The sequence below is a fragment of the Ornithodoros turicata genome, chromosome 9 (genome assembly GCF_037126465.1).
Source record: "Ornithodoros turicata isolate Travis chromosome 9, ASM3712646v1, whole genome shotgun sequence".
In the NCBI taxonomy this organism is placed as follows: Eukaryota; Metazoa; Arthropoda; class Arachnida; order Ixodida; family Argasidae; genus Ornithodoros; species Ornithodoros turicata.
In genome coordinates, this window is record NC_088209.1 from 35240159 (window position 1) to 35260686 (window position 20528).

At 53.2% G+C, this 20528-nt stretch overlaps 1 protein-coding gene and 1 long non-coding RNA gene across 3 annotated transcripts in view; one reads left to right on the plus strand and one right to left on the minus strand.

Annotated features, from left to right (window-relative positions):
* LOC135367929 (uncharacterized) overlaps positions 1–20528 on the plus strand; it is a 152227-nt gene that overhangs the window by 55213 nt on the left and 76486 nt on the right. The window lies entirely within an intron of this gene.
* LOC135369094 (nascent polypeptide-associated complex subunit alpha, muscle-specific form-like) lies at positions 1743–20525 on the minus strand. Its single transcript, XM_064602756.1, has 13 exons — positions 20516–20525; positions 20314–20431; positions 19954–20130; positions 19790–19879; positions 19620–19709; positions 19415–19531; positions 17937–18032; positions 14289–17139; positions 13398–14236; positions 4924–4998; positions 4158–4343; positions 3811–4065; positions 1743–2388 (listed from the first exon to the last, which is right to left on the minus strand). The coding sequence occupies exons 1-13, from the start codon at positions 20523–20525 to the stop codon at positions 2184–2186; spliced, it is 5109 nt and encodes a 1702-aa protein (XP_064458826.1). The 3' UTR covers positions 1743–2183.

The following is a 20528-nucleotide window of genomic DNA, read 5'->3' on the forward strand; positions in this document are numbered from 1 at the left end:
TGAATAACGCGTCCTGGAGTAGCCAGTCCCGAGTGGCTCGGGACTAATATCTCCATCTTTTTCTTTTACAAATCATTCAATCAATCAGTCAACCTTCGCAGTAACTCTAACTGAAAGGCACGTAATTTAAATATTAGAATATTTATTTGCTGGGATACGGTCCTCACATAAAACGACCAACACATTTTCCTCTTTTTTTTTCTTTTTTGAGTGCAATGCTCAATCTGGGAACTCTCTTTGATAGCCCTATACGTCCTCCTTCATAAACGGTTCCTGTCGGCAGAAGTCCAAATTCGACGGACTGCTATGCAAAGTGACAATCGGCAAAGAAAGAGGGACCCAAACGGCAACGCTGATATGCCTCCCCAAGGTAGCAAGGTTTCCTTCTTTCTTCTATTTTCTGGAAGGTCGTCTTCCCAATATGCGTTGCCAAGTCTTTTCGACTACGTTATTCCTTCAAGGTGGCGAACACTTTTCGTTGCACTTTGTGCACCTACGTGCACGAAGAACAAAGTTCGCAAAAAGATGCTTATCTTATTTTCCTTTCCGACCTCTTCTTCGTTTTTTTTCACCCTCTCTCTTACCGTACTCTTCTTTTGAATTGCTAGCTGCCTACGTATTGGTTGTTCGCATCTCGGTGAAAAGAAGCGTTGGAGAATGTTAGGTGCTGTATTTTTTATTTTTATATTACGTTCAGTAGGTGTAGGTACTGAAAAGAGGGGGTGCTTGTGCGCTGCGTACCTATAGGCTGAATCCGACATGTTGCTATGACTTGTCTTGCAAAGCGGACTTCACCTAATACTGGCAAGTGTGAGGTCATGCCGACTTGCTGTTGATATGATTGTCTTGTAAAGTGCGCTTCGCCTAACGCTCGCAAGCGTAACGTGAAGCCGACTTGCAGAACGGCGACATCACCCAAAAGAATACTGTGTACGTCCCCCGTCGACGCCGTGGAGGGGCGTACGCGTTCTAACACCATCTCCACCACCATCTTCATGCCGGTCGTTTGCGAGGATGTTCCAGATATCAGACCTAATGCCGGGTTACCCAAGACGTCCGCGCGTGCTTGTGCAATGTCTGTGCACGGTGTGACTGGATACAAAAGCACATGTGGCCAGGTTTCTGGATATACTTACCGCTGTCTTCGTCCCGTTCCACCAGGCGTTTAGTCCGTGGTGGGCGATTGCTGGTTGACGTTCCTTTCCTAAACGTTGACAGACATCATGTCCTCTCCCTTGTGGAAACGTTTCCATAGCCAGGAGGCACCACCCACCTGCCGTGGTCCACAGACATCAAGGTCTCTAGGTAGTTTAGTCAAAACCGGACGAATTACCTTTTGAGTGCTCGTGTACACGAGCTAGCAATAAGAGGACTCAAAACAAGCAGAGGGATGTGCATGCGAATGAGCCGTTATCAACGTTCTGCAGTTCTACCAGTTCTCACAATGGGACCCATCGCTGCACTGGATATAATCTGCTGATCGTTATAGTGAGTCATTTGAATGAATCTCGTAAGCTTATAAAGTCTTATCAATCAATTATAAACCAATTTACGCCATGTCACCTATCCCCCCCTCCCCTCCCCACTTTAGAGCGAGGCGATGCCGTGAGGAGGAAAGGAATAACCTGGCTATTCCCGGTTTTCGCCTGCTGTATGGATTGCTTCTTTCTGAGAAAGAAGCAATTGTACCGCAGGTGAAATTCGAAGGGGGAAAAAGGAAAAAGAGAAAACGAAAGTTATCGACAGTACACTATATTGTACAAATGTACACATCAACAAATGGGCGCCACTTTTGCTTTACATAACATAGCGCTCGAAAGGCACGAGCCAGCCAACACTTCCTTTCAACACAACCGCCTTGCCTTCGTCTATCAATAACTGGCACTTGCAGAACGGTCCTCAATAACGCCCATTCATCACCTTTCGTGAACGGCAAAAGAAGGCTTCCTTTTGTCAACACTCTTAAGAAGGAGAGACACTGTTTCGTGTGGTAAAGAACTGTCCTTTCGGGCGACGCCGCCGACGCACCGAAAACACCCGAAGACGTGCTTCACATCTTAACTGGACCCAGAAGGACTCAGAGCTGACGGCTGTTAGTAGCAGGTCACTTCCGACTGTAGATGTAGTTAGAAAAATGTGTGTCTTCGAGTGGCGTAGGGACGTTGAGGACAGGTCTTCTTCTCTCATTTCCTGTAGGAAGGCTGCTGGCTGCCTCCTCCGGCAGGAGCGACGCGACACGAGCAGCCAGCAGGGAACTTGAACAGGGTCACCTGGGGACTCCTTTCAGGGTTCCACGGGTGTAGCGTGATCAGCCGGTGTAAGCTGTACCGCTGCTGGCACGTTGACTCGTAGAAGGGCGCGATGAAAGAGCAAGCTTCGTTTGGCCTCCTAGAATGGGATGTTAGGGTGAGTCTTATATGGTGCTGTCCTCAGAAAACAAATGATCTGAGAAGGTAATCTTAGGAGGCAGTGGCTATGCGAAGGGAATGATTAATATCGAAGAAGCTGGGTGCTGAATATAATAACTAGAACGGTATGCAGTCTACACTCGTTATTATGACACCCGTTAATATGACATCCTCACTTTCCGACCGTTTTTCGAGGGAACCGTTTCTTCCCCATAGAAGCACCGTGCATTTCTCCCTCGTTATTATGACATTCGTTAATATGATATCCTCACTCTCCGACCGTTTTTCTATGGAACCGTTTCTTCCCCATAGAAGCACAGTGCATTTCTCCCTCGTTATTATGACACTCGTTAATATGACATCCTCACTTTCCGACCGTTTTTCTATGGAACCGTTTCTTCCCCATAGAAGCACAGTGCATTTCTCCCTCGTTAATGACGCTCGTTATTATGATATCCTCACTCCCGACCGTTTTTCGATGGAACCGTTTCTTCCCAATAGGAGCACCGTGCATTTCTCCCTCGTTATTGTATGACAACTCGTTAATCCGACTATGACCAAACTTCTGAGGACGGATCGGGTAAACACGTGTATTCTGCCCCCGTTAATATGACCACTGACGGTTGACCTCACCGACTATGAACAGAGTTTTGAGGACGAACGGGGGAGAACACTGGCGTTCTGTCCCTATTATGACCACCGACCTCGCAACCCTTCTGTTCCACAAAGTGGCCCCGGGTGACGCACGTGTGGAGGATGTCGTCCAAAGCACCACCCCGTTTTCGGGTGAATTGATTGTGAGTCATAGTTCTTGCACGGAAAGCAGTGCTAAATGACAGGACCATTTTTCTATTGTAAATAAATTGTAAATAAACCAACTAAATCCTCTACTTCACAGAATATGAAGTGGTGAGAAGCCACAAGTGGTGTGTGGGGGGGGGGGGAGGAACGATGCTTTCCGGGTGTTTCTCGTTAGTATGACAATACGCTTTGTGACCAAAATCGGCGGGAACGGACTTGGTCATATTAACGAGTTTAGACTGCATACCTACCTGTACCGTACATGAGTTCCAACTCGCGCGATTAAAGAAAACATTTCGAGGCGAAAACATGACCCCAACTCCATTAACATTCGAAGTTGGCTCAACTTGTGGTTCGCTACGAATTTAAAGTACATTGACGTCACCGCAGAGTATTCGGTGCTACTTCATGTGACGCCGTCCGTTTAACGCAGACTGTTAAGGCACTCGGGTGCTGTGCATGGCATCCGCTGGGCAGACTTTAATGAAACACGATATTCGTGTAATTTTGAAACGATGTCCCGAGTAGCGTAACCTCTTCCACGACAGCTTGCAACAATCGGCAACAACAATGCCGTAGCGACTGTAGGTTTCACACTTACTTGCAGCTCTCTGTTCGAATCTTCTGTGGGAATATGTCAGTATTCACTACCAACATCCATTCTCCTGAAACAGCATCCTTTGCCCATCCGGGTCGCATGATGTTGGCTTCGGTGTCACAAGCAAATGCACCTCTGGCCGCTGCTCCTGTCCCCAGGTGGTTGGGGAAGAGTTCAGGATCGCCCACTGTCTGCAGCTCTTCGTACATGACCTTGATCTTCTTAAAGCTCTTGGTTACCATTTCGTTTACGAAGTCCCTGCCGACATACCAAATTGTGTTTGCCGGTTAAGCACGGAACTTTAGTTTCTCAAGACTTTGCCCTCATATTAGCCGCGAAATGTGTCTCACATTGGATAGTCGTTTGTCAAGACGCAGAAGTTCTCTCCTTGAACCTTGCACGGAGGAAAGTCACCGTCAGGTCCCGGCCTATCAGGGCGAGGCACCACAACAGGAGCTCCAGTTGGTCCCTCTCCGTCGTGGTGGTGCGGTGGAGATGGTCTCACATGTGGAGGTCTTGGTGGCTCTGGTTGGAATCTGTGACAGGAATACGCTTTCGTTGTAATTGGGCAAAGCATTCCCGCGCTAGAACTTTTTTACAGCAGCACGACATAGGGTTACACCACTGTCACACTGACGTTTAATTGGACGCTGCTGCACGGTCACTTTGGGGGTGTACGGTTTGAGTGTCATTGACTCTATGGAGGTTCGTGAAACGCCATTGAGGTTGTCAAGGGTCTTCGGAAGCTGTTCCTAGCACCCACGTGTTCAGCGAACAAGCCAGCGCTAAACAAACGCGCGCAACAAACTTGCAAGAAGTACTATGAAAGGTCATGAAAATTCAGTGTAACCGTACGGCTATTACATGCCGCTCGTCATCAGCGGTGCTCGAAATGTTCCGTGACCATTGCATTCAACGATCGTTGAAATGCCCGTGTGACAGCGGTATTAATCGAATCCACTTTCTGCTGTCCCGTAAAACAGGGACGGGACGCGCTTGTGCGGACTTACTCCTCTGGATGCGCTTCATCAGGGCCTGATGGCGGCAGCACCACGATTACAAATAAATCGTCATCAGGGTGTCTGCAAGGAAGACAGAACTAAGTGGTTCACTTACGGAGGTGTAGGAGGCCTACTGGGAGGAGGTGGTGGAGGTCTGGGTTTTTGTGGGGTGGGGAAAGGGGGAGAAGGCCTGCAATGAAGAGTATAGGGCAGGCGTTTTAGGAGGCACGCTTTAGCGCTGAATTCAGCGTAGCGATTAAAGGGGCACTAAAATGCTAAAACAACTTGCGCTCAAATCCAAAAGTCCATGTTTCAATTAGCGCCGAAGCAACAAATAGTCCGCTATAATTTGATCGTAGCTTTCGTAACGGAATCAAAGTTTGGAATTATGATGACAAGTACTAAATTAACATTGCGTGTAACGTAATTTGAAGTGAACTGTGTTTTTGCATTTTGGAGCCCGTTTAAGCGCGGTGGTAGGTTGCCAACCCGTGTTTGTCCACGAAGTTTCTTCCTGGACGGTGCCTGGCATCTTTCTCGTTTTCCCACTGTGTACGCCGCGCGTTCATAAGGAGATGTCTATCACAATTCTTTACCTTTCTATGCTCGGAATATCCACGCAATGTAAAACTCTCGGCGGTTTTTGAACATGCGTGAAAACAACAAGTGTCGTAATATAAATTGTGTTTCGTGAATTGCGTCGGAACAGCTGCTGAATTATGTTAAATCTGTTCGTGGGTAGCGCAATAGAACAATATGAAATCACGGAAAGTAAAAAGTACGCAAACAACTCGGGGCAAAGAAGTGCTGACGCCAGAACTCGAACCTGGGTCTTCTACGAACTGGGACTTCTACGACAGGGATTTAAACGAACAAGGCTATTGCGTGACGAAAGTAGACGCTATTCGACACCAATGCTCACGTTCCGTGTCCCAGCACTCCCAGAAAATGGCCCTAATAGCCTACATATGCCAGATCGTTGATGTGTGTGGTAGAGATGCAAAATTTCCGGAAATATTGAATCGCTCGAAAAAAAAAAACGTTTTTTTTTTTTCGGGGGGTTTTCCGAAAAATTGGAAAAAATGGAAACAAACGTGGTTACTGCTGAGTCGAAGCGTTGCCGGCCAAACCACAGCATAGAATGAGGTAGAAGCTTTAATAGTGTTCATCCCCTAGGCATAAATGCAGAGCAGAGCATCTGTAAGAGTTGCCCGCTAAGAGCCCCATGTTATATAACGTGTAACACGGTACGCTCCCCGTTATTGTATGCCCCTTTGGCCCGCTTCTTGCGTCGCCGTTGGCGCCAGCATTCCGCTGCTGTATGGGGACTCGAAGTGAAAGTGACCCACTTGCTGGACACGCTTTTGTGGGCTTCAATAGGTAATCCGCTGATCCCTAAGCACGGGGGAAACTGCGACGTGTTCAAGATGGCGGACGGGCCCGGAAGATTAAGTTCAAGTTCTCGGTATTTTCTCACGTGCGCAACCCATATTATTTAAACCAGTTAAGTGTTTGGTTTCGTTTTCATGTATGCTTTTTCATTGGAGCGCGAGATTGTTGCGCAGTGGGCAGTTTCGGCCTACTTAAGCGGCCGCATGCAATTCGGGGGTAGCTTGAGCGGGGGCATCTGCCGCAGGAACGTCTGGACCCTGGTCATCGTCGCCCAGCCCCGCCGAGCTCATGGTCACCACGCTGTAAGATATTTGCCTTGTACATAGTGTAATTAAACCTTGTTTTCGTTTGTGATACTTCGCTTGTCGGACGTCTATCTTCAAGTCAGCCGCCGCACTCTGAGCACATCCGAATCTTCGTGGAGGAGACGAAGGAGAAACTTTACTGGCGCGGTCGACAGAATGTGTTCGCCACCGGAGAGCTGAAACAAAACCTGGACGGACAATGGAGATCGCAAGGACGAGCAACAAGGAGCAAGGCAACAGCGTACGTCAGCGGACTGTTCAAGGAAACTGAAAGAACAGCTCCAGCACAGAGATAGTAAGTGAGACCGGTCAGCAAGGACTGTCTGCGCATCAGTTAGACGTTGGGCCTCGTCAGTGAAGGGGTTCAACTTCGACGAAGGCGAGGAGATTCAGCGACAGTCACGCTACCAGTAAACGTGGGCTATCTGTGCAGCAACCAGGGAAGCGTCGCATCAGATCAAGAAGGTTACTGCGACTTCGACAACGGCGACGAAGTTCATCGGCAAGGAAGCTACGGAACTGTTTGAAAAACCAGCAGCCACGAGAAGACCCAACGAACGAGCAAAGAACACAGACTACTTCACGAGGTAGGTGATAGTCAGTTGCTCGGAGGTCCACTTGTTGTTAGCTTTGCCGCGTAGGGTAGATAGCTTTCGTGTGCCTCGGTGTTGTGGTGTGGCGGGTGTTTCTCACTTTTCTGTATCGCCGATAACGCTTTATAATATCTCGCTTTGTTGAGTAACAACGCTAGGGGAGGATAACTAGGTGTCGCGCATGAGTGGATGTTGACGCGCAGTAAAACCAGAGAACAGGCAAAATCAAGGGCAAAAATGGCAGAGGATGGAAATCGGGGTATGTCCAACAGCACTAACAGTGAGAGCGCAGAGATTTTGCGACTCCAGATAGAACTGGAGAGGGAACGCTCTCGTAGGATGGAGCTAGAAAGATCCCGAGATGACCGCTCAATCTGTAGCGAAACGCCATCCTTGAGAACGCGCGAGGAGAGTCTGAACTACTTTGCAAAAAGGCTAAAAAGTGTCCTACTCCCGCTACCGGCTGACCGAGAAGTTCCAATGTGGTTTGAAGGGGTCGAAGGTGTATTCAAGTCATACAAGGTGCCGGAAGAGGTGCAGAGCCACCTTATTTTGCCGCTGATTGCTAACAGGGTAGGCCACCTCTATTCCAAACTAAGTACAGAAGACCTAGATGACTACAAAACGGTGAAAGAAGCCGTGCTGGCTGCACTCCGTCTGTCGCCCGGAGAATATAGGAAGCGTTTCTCAGAAGCCGCCAAAGCTAGGGATGAGACGTGGTCGAATTACTGGGCCAGACTACGAAGCTACGTAGCCGCGTACGCGAAGGCGCGCAAAGCGGAAAGTTACGCCGACTTAGTCACATTACTAATAGCCGACCGCTTTGTAGACTCCTTGACGGAGGAGGCGCGACAGTTCGTCACCCTACAGCTAACCGACGTCAGACCATCGGAGACTGACCTAGTTAGGGCAGTCGAAAAGTATGAGGACGCGAAAGGAAGGGGAAGCGCCGTTCTAAACCCGAAAGACAGAGGCGTTCCAGACAGGCGTAAAGAGGGTCAGCGGGAGAAAGCGAGATCGGACGAAAAAGGGTTCCCCCAGAGAGGGAATACAAAAGACAGGCAGGAGGGAAAGAGTGGGTTTTCCTGTTATGTTTGCGGTGGTAAGCACTACGCTCGGTATTGCCCTAAGAAAAAGGTAGCCGATTCAGACCAGACGACACCCAAGGTGCCAGACAATAGAGACGCTAGTCACAGGCGCGTAAGCAGGGTGGTCGTGGTCAAAGACGGCGACAATGATGAGTCATCTATCGGTCCGGAACCGGAACGCAGTACCACAATGATCGCGAGAGTCAGCCCTGCCGCAACGGGAGCGAAGGAAAATTTTGCGCTTTCCAGTCGAGAAGTAGAGTTACAATGCGGAGCTCGGAAATTTCGTGCGCTTATCGACAGTGGTGCGGACGTAACTGTCGTCAGGGCCCATCTTTTTCCGGAACACGGGGACGACTCACGGAGCAAGTTGTGGTTAGAATCCGCGTTTGGACACCAGGTGGCTGCGGATCTCGGTGTCCTTCCGGTTAGGCTAGTAGGCACGGACGACGACCACGTGGAGGTCAACCGTACGGTACCGATTGAGTGCGCGTTCACGGAAAAGTTAGCGGGGGAAGTGGACTGTTTGCTGTCGCTGGAAGCATGGGATGCTATTCAGAACGCGCAGAAACGGGAAGATGCTTGTACTGTATGCCCAACGCAGCGGGTCGAGGAAACAGACGCAGAGGACGAGGGATTAGCTTCCCTATTTGACGTAGCAGAGTCAGACGTCCGCGAGGATTTCAACGTTGTGACGGTAAACGCGGTGCGAGGTGAGCCCGAACAGACAGAGGACCGTGGCAACGCGAGAGGTGAATTCAGGACGGCGCAGCGTAACGACAGTAGCCTCGCAGACGCTTGGTCAAAAGCGAGGGCAGGTACTCACGGCTTGTCGATAGAGGACGGGATTCTCTATCATGCCGATACAGTAATTGGTCAAAAGGTAAAGCAACTAGTACTGCCGGAAGGCAAGAGGAAACAAGTACTCCAGCTTGCGCACGACACCCCTTGGGGAGGGCATTTGGGCATGCGTAAGACGCTGAACCGGATCAAAGCTAGCTTTTATTGGCCGGGAATCGAGCGAGATGTAAGGGAGTACTGTGCGACCTGCCATGGATGCCAGATCAACGCTGACAAAAAGGGAGCAGACAGGGTGCCGATCGCACCGCTCACGAGACCGGAGTACCCCTTTCAGGCAGTTAACGTTGACGTTGTTGGCCCCTTTGAGACCGCGTCAGCCCGCGGGCATAGGTACGCCCTCTGTGTCACTGATTTGCACACCCGGTGGCCCGAGGTGGTATGTTTGACCTCGCCGACCGCGCGAAAAACATGCGACGCGCTGCTCGAGATATTTTCACGAACAGGCATCCCCGAGACATTGTGCTGCGACCAAGGCACTAATTTTAAGGCGCAACTCACCCAGGAATTCCTGAGGCGAATAGGGTGTTCACCGCGTTTTTCGACAGCCGAGCACCACGAAAGTAACGGTGCCGTCGAGAGGTGGAATCGTGTTTTCCGCCGGATGCTTTTTCATATTGTTCGGGACGACCCTAGGAACTGGGACAAATTTGTGCCCTTTCTCCTTTGGGCATACCGCGAGGTACCACACGACACAACCGGTGTGTCACCTTTCCAGTTATTGTATGGCCGCCAGCCATCGGGGCCATTAGCCGTATTAAGGAACACCTGGGAAGGGCAAGTAGGCGTACCGGATCAGCTTCGCGAAGCTCCCGCAAAGTACCTAGACCAGTTGAGGCAAAAATTTAAAGCCGCCGCGGAAACCGCTGATTTGATCACGGAGAAACGTCAGTCCAGTTACGCGGGGCTGTACAACCGCAGAGCAAAAGAGAAAGAGTTTCAACCGGGAGACCAGGTTATCGTATTCGATAACAACAGGACGGCAAAACACCAGCCGAAATGGAAAGGCCCTTATCAGGTCCTTGGGAAACGCCGTCAACATTCATACGAAGTGCTAACCAACGACGGTAGAACGCGCGCCATCCATGCCAACAATCTTAGGGCATACCATGCAAGGGTCAATCACGTGGGGGTTATCTTCCAGGGAGAGGAGGAGTTTGGGGAAGTAGATTCCGCGCCGACGGGGAGAAGGGAGAGGTATGAGTCAGTCTTGCCTCCCGAGGCTACCTCACACCTGCCAAACGACGAGGCTGATCAAATCCGGCGACTGTTTCAATCTTTCTCATCAGTGTTTACGGATGTTCCGGGAGTTGCCAAAGTAGGCGCTCACTTAATAAAACTACGCGACGGTCATAGCCCGAAGCGGTCTCACCCGTACCGCACACCCCAGCTTCTACGAAAAGAAGTAGAAAGACAGGTCAACGAGCTCTTAGAGCAGGGACTAGTGTACCCCATCGTGAGCGAGTACGCTCACCCAGTGGTGTGCGTCGCCAAGAAAGATGGCAGCGTGCGACTTTGCGTGGATTATCGTGCGTTAAATGCCGACACCGTTGATGACGCCTACCCCATGGCACTCCAACAGGAGTTACTGTTTCGAGTAGGTAGGGCGCGATATATCACACTTTTAGATCTACGAAGGGGTTACTGGCAAATCCCGTTAGAGCAAAGCAGTCAAGAAAAAACCGCTTTTGTCACCCACTTTGGGCAATTTGCCTGGTCCGTGATGCCTTTCGGGCTGAAGAACGCCGCGGCAACGTTTCAGCGAATAGTAAATGCAGTGCTGACTGAGCATCAAGAGTACGCCTGCGCCTATTTAGATGACATTGCTATATACTCAGTGGAGTGGGAGGACCATCTTCGTCATCTGACGGCCGTGCTCCGTACGCTAAAAAGGGTGAGGTTGACCGCGAACTTGGCGAAATGCCAGATAGCACAGGGGACGATCAGGTACCTCGGACACGTGGTAGGATCTGGATCCCACGCACCAGATCCGGAGAAAGTCAAAGTGATCAGCGACTTAAAGCGACCGGTAACCAAAAAGGATCTCAGGAGTGTTTTAGGTCTATGTGGCTACTACCGAGAATACGTAAGCGGATACGCCGAAATCGCTAGCCCGCTGACTCGTCTTACGGGGAAGAGAGTTCCTAATAAAATCCCTTGGACTGAAGAGGCAGAAACCTCCTTCCAGACTCTGAAGGCGAAGTTAGCAGAAGCGGTGGCTCTGGCGACACCCGACCCCGACAGGCCCTATTGGCTGTTCACGGACGCTTCGGCGTATGCGGCCGGTGCGTGCTTAGCGCAGATTGACGCTCAGGGCAAAGAGGTGCCGATCTCATTCGCGAGCCACAGATTCTCTGACACGCAGACTCGATGGGCGGCGATTGAGCGAGAGGCTTTTGCCGTCATCTGGGCTCTAAAAAAATTTGACAATTGGGTGTTCGGGGCGCAAATCACCGTGGTATCTGACCACAACCCGCTCGCGTACCTCACGTGCACGACACCTCAGGGGTCCAAACTGGCGCGTTGGGCACTCGCCCTCCAAAGGTATAATGTAAAGATTGTACACCGAAAGGGCACCGCTCATGGTAACGCAGACGCCTTATCGCGTCTCCAGTTTGAGGAAAGTTAGGTCATGTCAGGAATGCTGACTTCTAGGTTAGAAGGACCTCGAGAGCGATTGACTCTCACCTTATCGTGTAGCAGACGTTATGACTCTGTTCTTACTAGTGTATTCTACAGTGTTTATGTTGTGGACTGCAAACAGACCTTGTGTATGGTGATCGCTGGGTGGGACATTCGACGGATATCACGTTCTACTGTCTTACTATGTTCCCTGATGCATGCAGTTAACCAACGACGTTGGGCTCCTTTTGGTTAATGTGTGGCATAATTGAGCCTTTAACGTGTCTTTTTTTTTTGTCAACGGAGTTACAACTCTTATTGTTATTGTTCCTTGTGTTGCAATAGAGCCCCACAACGAACTTAAGGGGGGAGATGTAAGAGTTGCCCGCTAAGAGCCCCATGTTATATAACGTGTAACACGGTACGCTCCCCGTTATTGTATGCCCCTTTGGCCCGCTTCTTGCGTCGCCGTTGGCGCCAGCATTCCGCTGCTGTATGGGGACTCGAAGTGAAAGTGACCCACTTGCTGAACACGCTTTTGTGGGCTTCAATAGGTAATCCGCTGATCCCTAAGCACGGGGGAAACTGCGACGTGTTCAAGATGGCGGACGGGCCCGGAAGATTAAGTTCAAGTTCTCGGTATTTTCTCACGTGCGCAACCCATATTATTTAAACCAGTTAAGTGTTTGGTTTCGTTTTCATGTATGCTTTTTCATTGGAGCGCGAGATTGTTGCGCAGTGGGCAGTTTCGGCCTACTTAAGCGGCCGCATGCAATTCGGGGGTAGCTTGAGCGGGGGCATCTGCCGCAGGAACGTCTGGACCCTGGTCATCGTCGCCCAGCCCCGCCGAGCTCATGGTCACCACGCTGTAAGATATTTGCCTTGTACATAGTGTAATTAAACCTTGTTTTCGTTTGTGATACTTCGCTTGTCGGACGTCTATCTTCAAGTCAGCCGCCGCACTCTGAGCACATCCGAATCTTCGTGGAGGAGACGAAGGAGAAACTTTACTGCATCCCATGAGACTGCTGTCTACTCAGCGATAGGTAGTTAGAAGAACCCGTCCACTCCGACCAGAACTCCGACATTATGTGAACGCGATGGCGATCGCTTGGAGCGGCCAGACGGAGCTCTAAGTTGGTGGTTGTTGGCGGATTAGAGGCACCTAAGGCACTGTTTGCGGGTTGGAACGCATCAAAGGCACGAAAATTTACATTTTTGAATTTTGTCGCCTGGAAATTTTGGGCTATTTTTCTGGAGACGAGGTAAAAAAACGAAACGAACTTTTTTCCCAATTTTTTTTCTTTTTTTTTTCGGGGCTTCGCATTTCTTGTGTGGAATACCGTAGCCGCTGTCCAATCTCTGGTAATTAGGCTTGAACGCCCGTTGTGCTTGCGAGGCTGTCCTATTCCGTGAGGCGAGGGCACTTGACTCACAAAGAGTATCTCGTCGAACTTCTCACATTTTTAACACACAATTTCGATTTCCAAAAATTAAATTTATACCGCAAGTACCTCTCACATTACATATCAGTGCGGAATTTGAGGATCAGCAAAAATCTGTAGGATTTTCGTGGCTCATACGTGGAATACTCAGCGGGCTGCTGAGGGTGCCAGACACTGTCCACTGTTCTATCCCTTACTTACAAATGTGAAAACAGGAAATATACAGAAACAATACGAGGGAGCATTGTGAAGGTCATGCGGTCAACTCAGTAACTGTGATGCTTACCCCGTTGAAGGCGGACCTCCAGGGTGATGTGGAGGGCCGGGAGATGGTGGATGATGCGGGGGTCTTGGTTCTAGTGGAGGATAAGCCGGCGGTGGCCTAGGTGCGGGAGGTCTCGGTGCGGGTGGCGGATAGGCAGGTGGTGGTGGTCTTGGTGCTGGTGGTCTAGGCGCCGGTGGAGGGTAAGCCGGTGGGGGCCTTGGTGCTGGTGGTGGAGGCCTAGGTGCTGGAGGTGGGTAATCCGGTGGTGGCCTTGGTGCCGGGGGAGGGGGTCGCGGTGCAGGTGGTGGGTAATCCGGGGGTGGCCTTGGTTCTGGGGGAGGTGGTCTTGGCGCCGGAGGTGCAGGTGGTGGGTAAGCCGGTGGTGGCCTTGGTGCTGGGGGAGGTGGTCTTGGTGCCGGCGGAGCAGGTGGTGGGTAAGCCGGTGGTGGCCTTGGTGCGGGGGGAGGGGGTCGTGGAGCAGGCGGTGGATAAGCCGGTGGGGGGCCTTGGTGCCGGGGGAGGGGGTCGTGGAGCAGGTGGCCTTGGTGCTGGGGGTCGTGGTGCAGGTGGTGGGTAAGCCGGTGGTGGTCTCGCTGGTGGTGGGGGCCTAGGTGCCGGTGGTGCTGGAGGTGCAGGTGGCGGGTAAGCCGGTGGTGGCCTCGCTGGTGGTGGGGGCCTAGGTGCTGGAGGTGCAGGTGGCGGGTAAGCCGGTGGTGGCCGTGCTGGAGGTGCAGGTGGCGGGTAAGGCGGTGGTGGCTGTGCTGGAGGTGCAGGTGGCGGGTAAGGCGGTGGTGGCTGTGCTGGAGGTGCAGGTGGCGGGTAAGCCGGAGGTGGCCGTGCTGGTGGTGGGGGCCTAGGTGCTGGGGGAGGGGGTCGTGGTGCAGGTGGCGGGTAAGCCGGTGGTGGCCTCGCTGGTGGTGGGGGCCTAGGTGCAGGTGGTGCTGGAGGTGGGTAAGCTGGGGGTGGCCTTGGTGCCGGGGGAGGGGGTCGTGGTGCAGGTGGCGGATAAGCCGGTGGTGGCCTTGGTGCTGGGGGAGGTGGTCTTGGTGCGGGAGGTGCTGGTGGGGGGTAAGCTGGGGGTGGCCTTGCTGGTGGAGGAGGTCTTGGTGCTGGGGGAGGTGGTCTTGGTGCGGGAGGTGCAGGTGGCGGATAAGACGGTGGTGGTCTTGGTGCCGGAGGAGGGGGTCGTGGTGCAGGTGGCGGATAAGCCGGTGGTGGCCTTGGTGCCGGGGGAGGGGGTCGTGGTGCAGGTGGCGGGTAATCCGGTGGTGGCCTTGGTGCTGGGGGAGGTGGCCTAGGTGCAGGTGGTGGGTAAGCCGGTGGCGGCCTTGGTGCTGGAGGCCTAGGTGCTGGAGGGGCAGGTGGTGGATAAGCTGGTGGTGGTCTTGGTGCTGGTGGCGGAGGCCTAGGTGCCGGGGGAGGTGGCCGTGGTGCAGGTGGCGGATAAGCCGGTGGTGGCCTTGGTGCGGGGGGAGGGGGTCGTGGTGCAGGTGGCGGGTAAGCCGGTGGTGGCCTTGGTGCTGGGGGAGGGGGCCTAGGTCCAGGTGGTGGGTAAGCTGGTGGTGGCCTTGGAGCTGGGGGAGGGGGCCTAGGTGCTGGAGGTGCAGGTGGCGGATAAGCCGGTGGTGGCCGTGGTGCCGGGGGAGGGGGTCGTGGTGCAGGTGGCGGGTAATCCGGTGGTGGCCTTGGTGCTGGGGGAGGTGGCCTAGGTGCAGGTGGTGGGTAAGCCGGTGGCGGCCTTGGTGCTGGAGGGGCAGGTGGTGGGTAAGCTGGTGGTGGTCTTGGTGCTGGTGGCGGAGGCCTAGGTGCCGGGGGAGGTGGCCGTGGTGCAGGTGGCGGATAAGCCGGTGGTGGCCTTGGTGCGGGGGGAGGGGGTCGTGGTGTAGGTGGCGGGTAAGCCGGTGGTGGCCTTGGTGCTGGGGGAGGGGGCCTAGGTGCTGGAGGTGCAGGTGGTGGGTAAGCCGGTGGTGGCCTTGGTGCTGGAGGAGGGGGTCGTGGTGCAGGTGGTGGGTAAGCTGGTGGTGGCCTTGGGGCTGGGGGAGGGGGCCTAGGTGCTGGAGGTGCAGGTGGTGGGTAAGCCGGTGGTGGCCTTGGTGCTGGAGGAGGGGGTCGTGGTGCAGGTGGCGGATAAGCCGGTGGTGGTCTTGGTGCTGGGGGAGGTGGCCTTGGTGCGGGAGGTGCTGGTGGGGGGTAAGCTGGGGGTGGCCTTGCTGGTGGAGGAGGTCTTGGTGCTGGGGGAGGTGGCCTTGGTGCGGGAGGTGCAGGTGGCGGGTAAGCCGGTGGTGGCCTTGGTGCCGGGGGAGGAGGCCGTGGAGCAGGTGGTGGTTTTGGTACTGGTGGCGGGGGCCTAGGTGCCGGTGGTGCAGGAGGTGGGTAAGCCGGCGGAGGTCTAGGTGCTGGGGGTGGTGGTCGTGGAGCTGGTGGTGGTGGCCTTGGGAACGGTTGTGGTGGCGGCTCAAATGGAGGCCCGTCTGGAGGAGGTGTGTACGCTGGGGGCGGCCTTTTTGCTGGTGGTCTCGGTGACGGGGGTCCCTTTGGAGGATAGGTAGGCCCTGGTGGTGGGGGTGGGTATGACGGTGGTGGTCTTGGTGCTGGTGGTGGAGGCCTAGGTGCCGGGGGAGGTGGCCGAGGTGCAGGTGGCGGGTAAGACGGTGGTGGTCTTGGTGCAGGTGGTGGAGGCCTAGGCGCCGGGGGAGGTGGCCGTGGACCAGGCGGCGGGTAAGACGGTGGTGGTCTTGGTACTGGTGGTGGAGGCCTAGGCGCCGGGGGAGGTGGCGGGTAAGATGGGGGTGGTCGTGGTGGTGGGGGCCTAGGTGCTGGGGGAGGTGGCCGTGGACCAGGTGGCGGGTAAGCCGGTGGTGGTCTTGGTGCTGGTGGCGGAGGCCTAGGTGCCGGGGGAGGTGGCCGTGGAGCAGGTGGTGGGTAAGACGGTGGTGGTCTTGGTGCTGGTGGTGGAGGCCTAGGTGCTGGGGGAGGTGGCCGCGGACCAGGTGGCGGGTAAGACGGTGGTGGTCTTGGTGCTGGTGGTGGAGGCCTAGGTGCTGGGGGAGGTGGCCGCGGACCAGGTGGTGGGTAAGACGGTGGTGGTCTTGGTGCTGGTGGTGGAGGCCTAGGTGCCGGGGGAGGTGGCGGGTAGGACGGGGGCGGCCTTGGCGCTGGTGGTGGGGGCCTAGGTGCTGGTGGAGGTGGCCGTGGACCAGGTGGCGGGTATGCCGGTGGTGGTCTTGGTGCTGGTGGCGGAGGCCTAGGTGCCGGGGGAGGTGGTCGTGGACCAGGTGGCGGGTAAGACGGAGGTGGTCTTGGTGCTGGTGGTGGAGGCCTAGGTGCCGGGGGAGGTGGCCGTGGAGCAGGTGGTGGGTAAGACGGTGGTGGTCTTGGTGCTGGTGGTGGAGGCCTAGGTGCCGGGGGCGGTGGCCGTGGAGCAGGTGGTGGGTAAGACGGTGGTGGTCTTGGTGGTGGTGGCCGCGGACCAGGTGGCGGGTAAGACGGTGGTGGTCTTGGTGCTGGTGGCGGAGGCCTAGGCGCCGGGGGAGGTGGTCGTGGAGCAGGTGGTGGGTAAGACGGTGGTGGTCTTGGTGCCGGAGGTGGAGGCCTAGGCGCAGGGGGAGGTGGCCGTGGAGCAGGTGGTGGGTAAGACGGTGGTGGTCTTGGTGCTGGGGGTGGAGGCCTAGGCGCAGGGGGAGGTGGCCGTGGAGCAGGTGGCGGGTGAGACGGCGGTGGTCTTGGTGCTGGTGGTGGTCGTGGGGGCCTTGGTGGTTGCGGCCTGTAAAGGCAAGAGATTCGCAAATACTTATCAACGAAGTTGCATGAATGATAAAGTTCTTCATAAATGCCTCCTACATGCATGGAGGCAGTATTTTGATCCTGAGGAGGATTGTGTTCTCGACTTCTACTTCGCAACTACTCTGCTAGACGCTCTTAGGCACGGAATGAGTACGACAGCTGCATTCCAAAGACATCTGCTATGTTACACATCATTGCAAACATTTTGCATATACTTTGTGGTGGCGTCGTATTATCGCAGCATTGTTGCTAGTAGTAGTAGTAGTAGTAGTAGTAGTAGTAGTAGCGGTGACTGTTGGAGGCTGTGTAGAATCGAAGGTGTCAAGATGTCGCCTTAAACATTACGTCGCATTTTTATATATTTTTGGCACATAAATAATGATTCTAGGTTTCTAGGTCTTTTATTGCGATTGACAATTTTGGTGTGCCTAGACAGTATGACGCCTAGAGTATGACGCAATTTTGGAGTGCCTAGAGAGCATACTTGTCTACAGACCCGTTTTATCCTATCAGTTTGTTTTGCAAACACTCCTCCTTCCACAAATTTCGATATCACAGTCACGCTGAATGTTTCGAAACTATTAGCGAGTTTTAGTATACCGTTGGTAACGTCACCGCCAAGTTACTGTACCTACCGGAAGCAATGACAGTGTGTGGGACTCAGAATCTTATCTGTAGATTGGGTACGGTAGATGCAGTAGCCAAGCGGGCTCCAGGTAGCAGTATACTAAAACTCTCTATTGATGCTTGAGGTTATGAGGAATATAGTACACGTACGGTGGTGGAGGAGCTGGTACCGGTGGTTGCTCGTCTTCTGTGGGTGGCAAATAGGCAGGGGGAGGTCTCTTTGGCCTGCTCGGTGGAGGACCAGGGCTAAGAAACCATGTTAAGACGTATTTTATATTACATTTCCCATATTATGCCTTTCTTCTCGTAGCGTCCCAAGCAGCACAACATCTGATATTGGTCGAATGTTGGGCCAGTATTGGTCCAATATCGGGCCAAGACGTTGTGCCTGAGGTATATTATCGGTACGAGAAGAGAACAGAGAACATTGCATTATACCAGGGTGTATCACGTGATGGTGGTGTACATGGTGTACGACCAAGTGCGCCTTGTGCGCCACAGACTATAGTGGTATGAAATCTAACGATTTTAACCCGTGCGTTGTACACATTCAGTGCCAAAGGCGAATGTGTGCACATACACCCACGGAACGTGTCATACGTAATATCAGATTCGATGAAATGCACGAAAAAAAAAAGCCTGGAGCGCAACAATGAAGCTGTTTAAACGTTGAAAGTCTCGGAAAATAATGCTATCTTAGTTCGGCTGTGCTGCCCACGCACAACGCTCACTGTAAAGCGCGCTCTTCCTTGCCAAGAGAGCTTGTGTGGGGAAGCCACCTTCGCAAACTGGGTTGTGAATTTTTACGCGCATATTTTCAGCCGGCCAACCGCCAATAGAGAGCGTCTGTAGGTCGTTGATAACGTCACCATGAAGTTGTCGTTCCTACCGGAACAGTGTCAGCGTCTTATTTGTTGATTGGCTGTGGTAGATCGGTTGGATATTATACCAAACTTGTCTTACATTGTAGTACAGTTACGACATCCCCGCTTCATGACCGTTTCTCTCGGTAACCGTTTCCTCCCAATGTCCTCCTCATGTAACGCTTGTTCGCTTAATATGACATTTCGCACAACACGTGTACTTTACCCTCGTTACTACAACCGTTGGTCGCAGAGCCAGCAGTTCTCCTGACCTATATGACGGCCAAAACGCGGGTCCGCTTTCGGGGTGAGTCATGATGCCCGTACTTAAAAGAGCAGTGTCCTTGGTCATATGGGCATAGTGACCTGCTGCAGTCGAACAGTATGCATCAACCATGTCTGAGAAGAAGCGCAAACGAACTGAGCTGGCTGCTGGAATGAAGCGGATATGCATCACATTCAAGGAACGACCATGCACGCATACATTAAATTCATTGAAATGATTGAGCCATTTTAAAAGGCCTCATTATTCGTATTCTGTTACCAGCTTGCGTAATTTTCTACCTTTCACAACTTACGTAAAGGACATGGCACGACACGTAACACGTGGTGTTCGTTCATGTGACAATTCGCTTCGAAAATCCGCGGCAACGGCCGTGGTCATATTAACGAGTTTTGACTGTGTATATATGACCTTCAATGCGCTTGCACGTGTACTAATTGCTTCATGAATGGGACTCGGAGTCACCGAAACTATACACTTACGGTGGTCTAGCTATAGGTGGGGGAGGTGGTCCTCTGGGAGGTGAAGGAGGTGGAGGAGGTCGTCGGGGAGGTGAAGGTGGGGGAGGAGGGCCTCTCGGTGGTGATACTGGTGGTGGTCTGTACGAAATGGTGTTTCTGGTGAGCCATGCTACGTAGCGACTCTCAAAACATTATTTAGCGATACAACTACGTGAATTAGACGTACGGTGGTCTCGAAACAGGAGGAGGTGGGGGACCACGTGGCGGAGAGGGAAATGGTGGAGACGGACCTCTTGGTGGAGGCGGTGGTGGTCTACTGTGTGGAAGCACATTTATTTTTTTACCATTTAATTCCTTAGAATGTTTAGACGAACAGGTGCTATTGAAGATACATACGGGGGTCTGGCAACAGGAGGAGAATGAGGTGGAGACGGTGGTGGGTAAGCAGGTGGAGGCCTCCTTGGTGGTGGTTGTCGGGGAGGGGGACTGCTCCAAATACATTGATTTATATGAGCAAATAACGGTGTTAAGGTGTCCACGACGAATAATTTTTCACGTACGGTGGTCTTGCCACGGGTGGCTGCGGTGGTGGAGGTGGTCTGGGGATAGGAGGTGAAGGGGCTACGGGCGGAGGCCTCCTAGGTGGTTGAGGTGGTCCACGAGGAGGCGAAGGGGGTGGGTATGCAGGTGGAGGCCTTCTAGGTGGCTGTGGTCGGGGAGGCTGTGGTGGGGGTGGTCTAGGTGGGGAAAAGGAGATGGGTAAAAGGTGGAGAAAGGGTGCTTCAGATAGATGTGACCGACCAGGGTTGTAGGTGTGTCAGACGCATGATAGTGAGCTCAGAAAATATATATAGTTGAAAAATTAGTCTGGCATTGGTAAACATGTGAGCGATTTGTTGCGGTATCACTGGGTATCATACGTACGGTGGTCTAGCCACTGGTGGCGGAGGTAGTGGAGGGCGGGATGGGGGTCCTTGCGGAGGTGAAGGAGGTGGATAAGCGGGAGGGGGCCCTCTAGGAGGCTGTGGCGGCAGCGGGCTGTTTGGAATACACGGAAGGCATTTCAATATGAAGTGAAATAAAGTGTATATAAATTTGTTTTGGTATTGCGTCAGTCCCTACGGAGTGACATATG

Bases quoted from the DNA above. Each gene is read 5' to 3' on its own strand.
- LOC135369094 (XM_064602756.1), bottom strand. The intron at 20,131-20,313 runs GTATGATACCCA...TTCCCCACCTAG, and splicing joins CAGTGGCTAGACCACCGTAC to ACCACCCCCACCACAGCCTC. The intron at 19,532-19,619 runs GTACGTCTAATT...CATTTCGTACAG, and splicing joins CCTCCTGTTTCGAGACCACC to ACCACCACCAGTATCACCAC.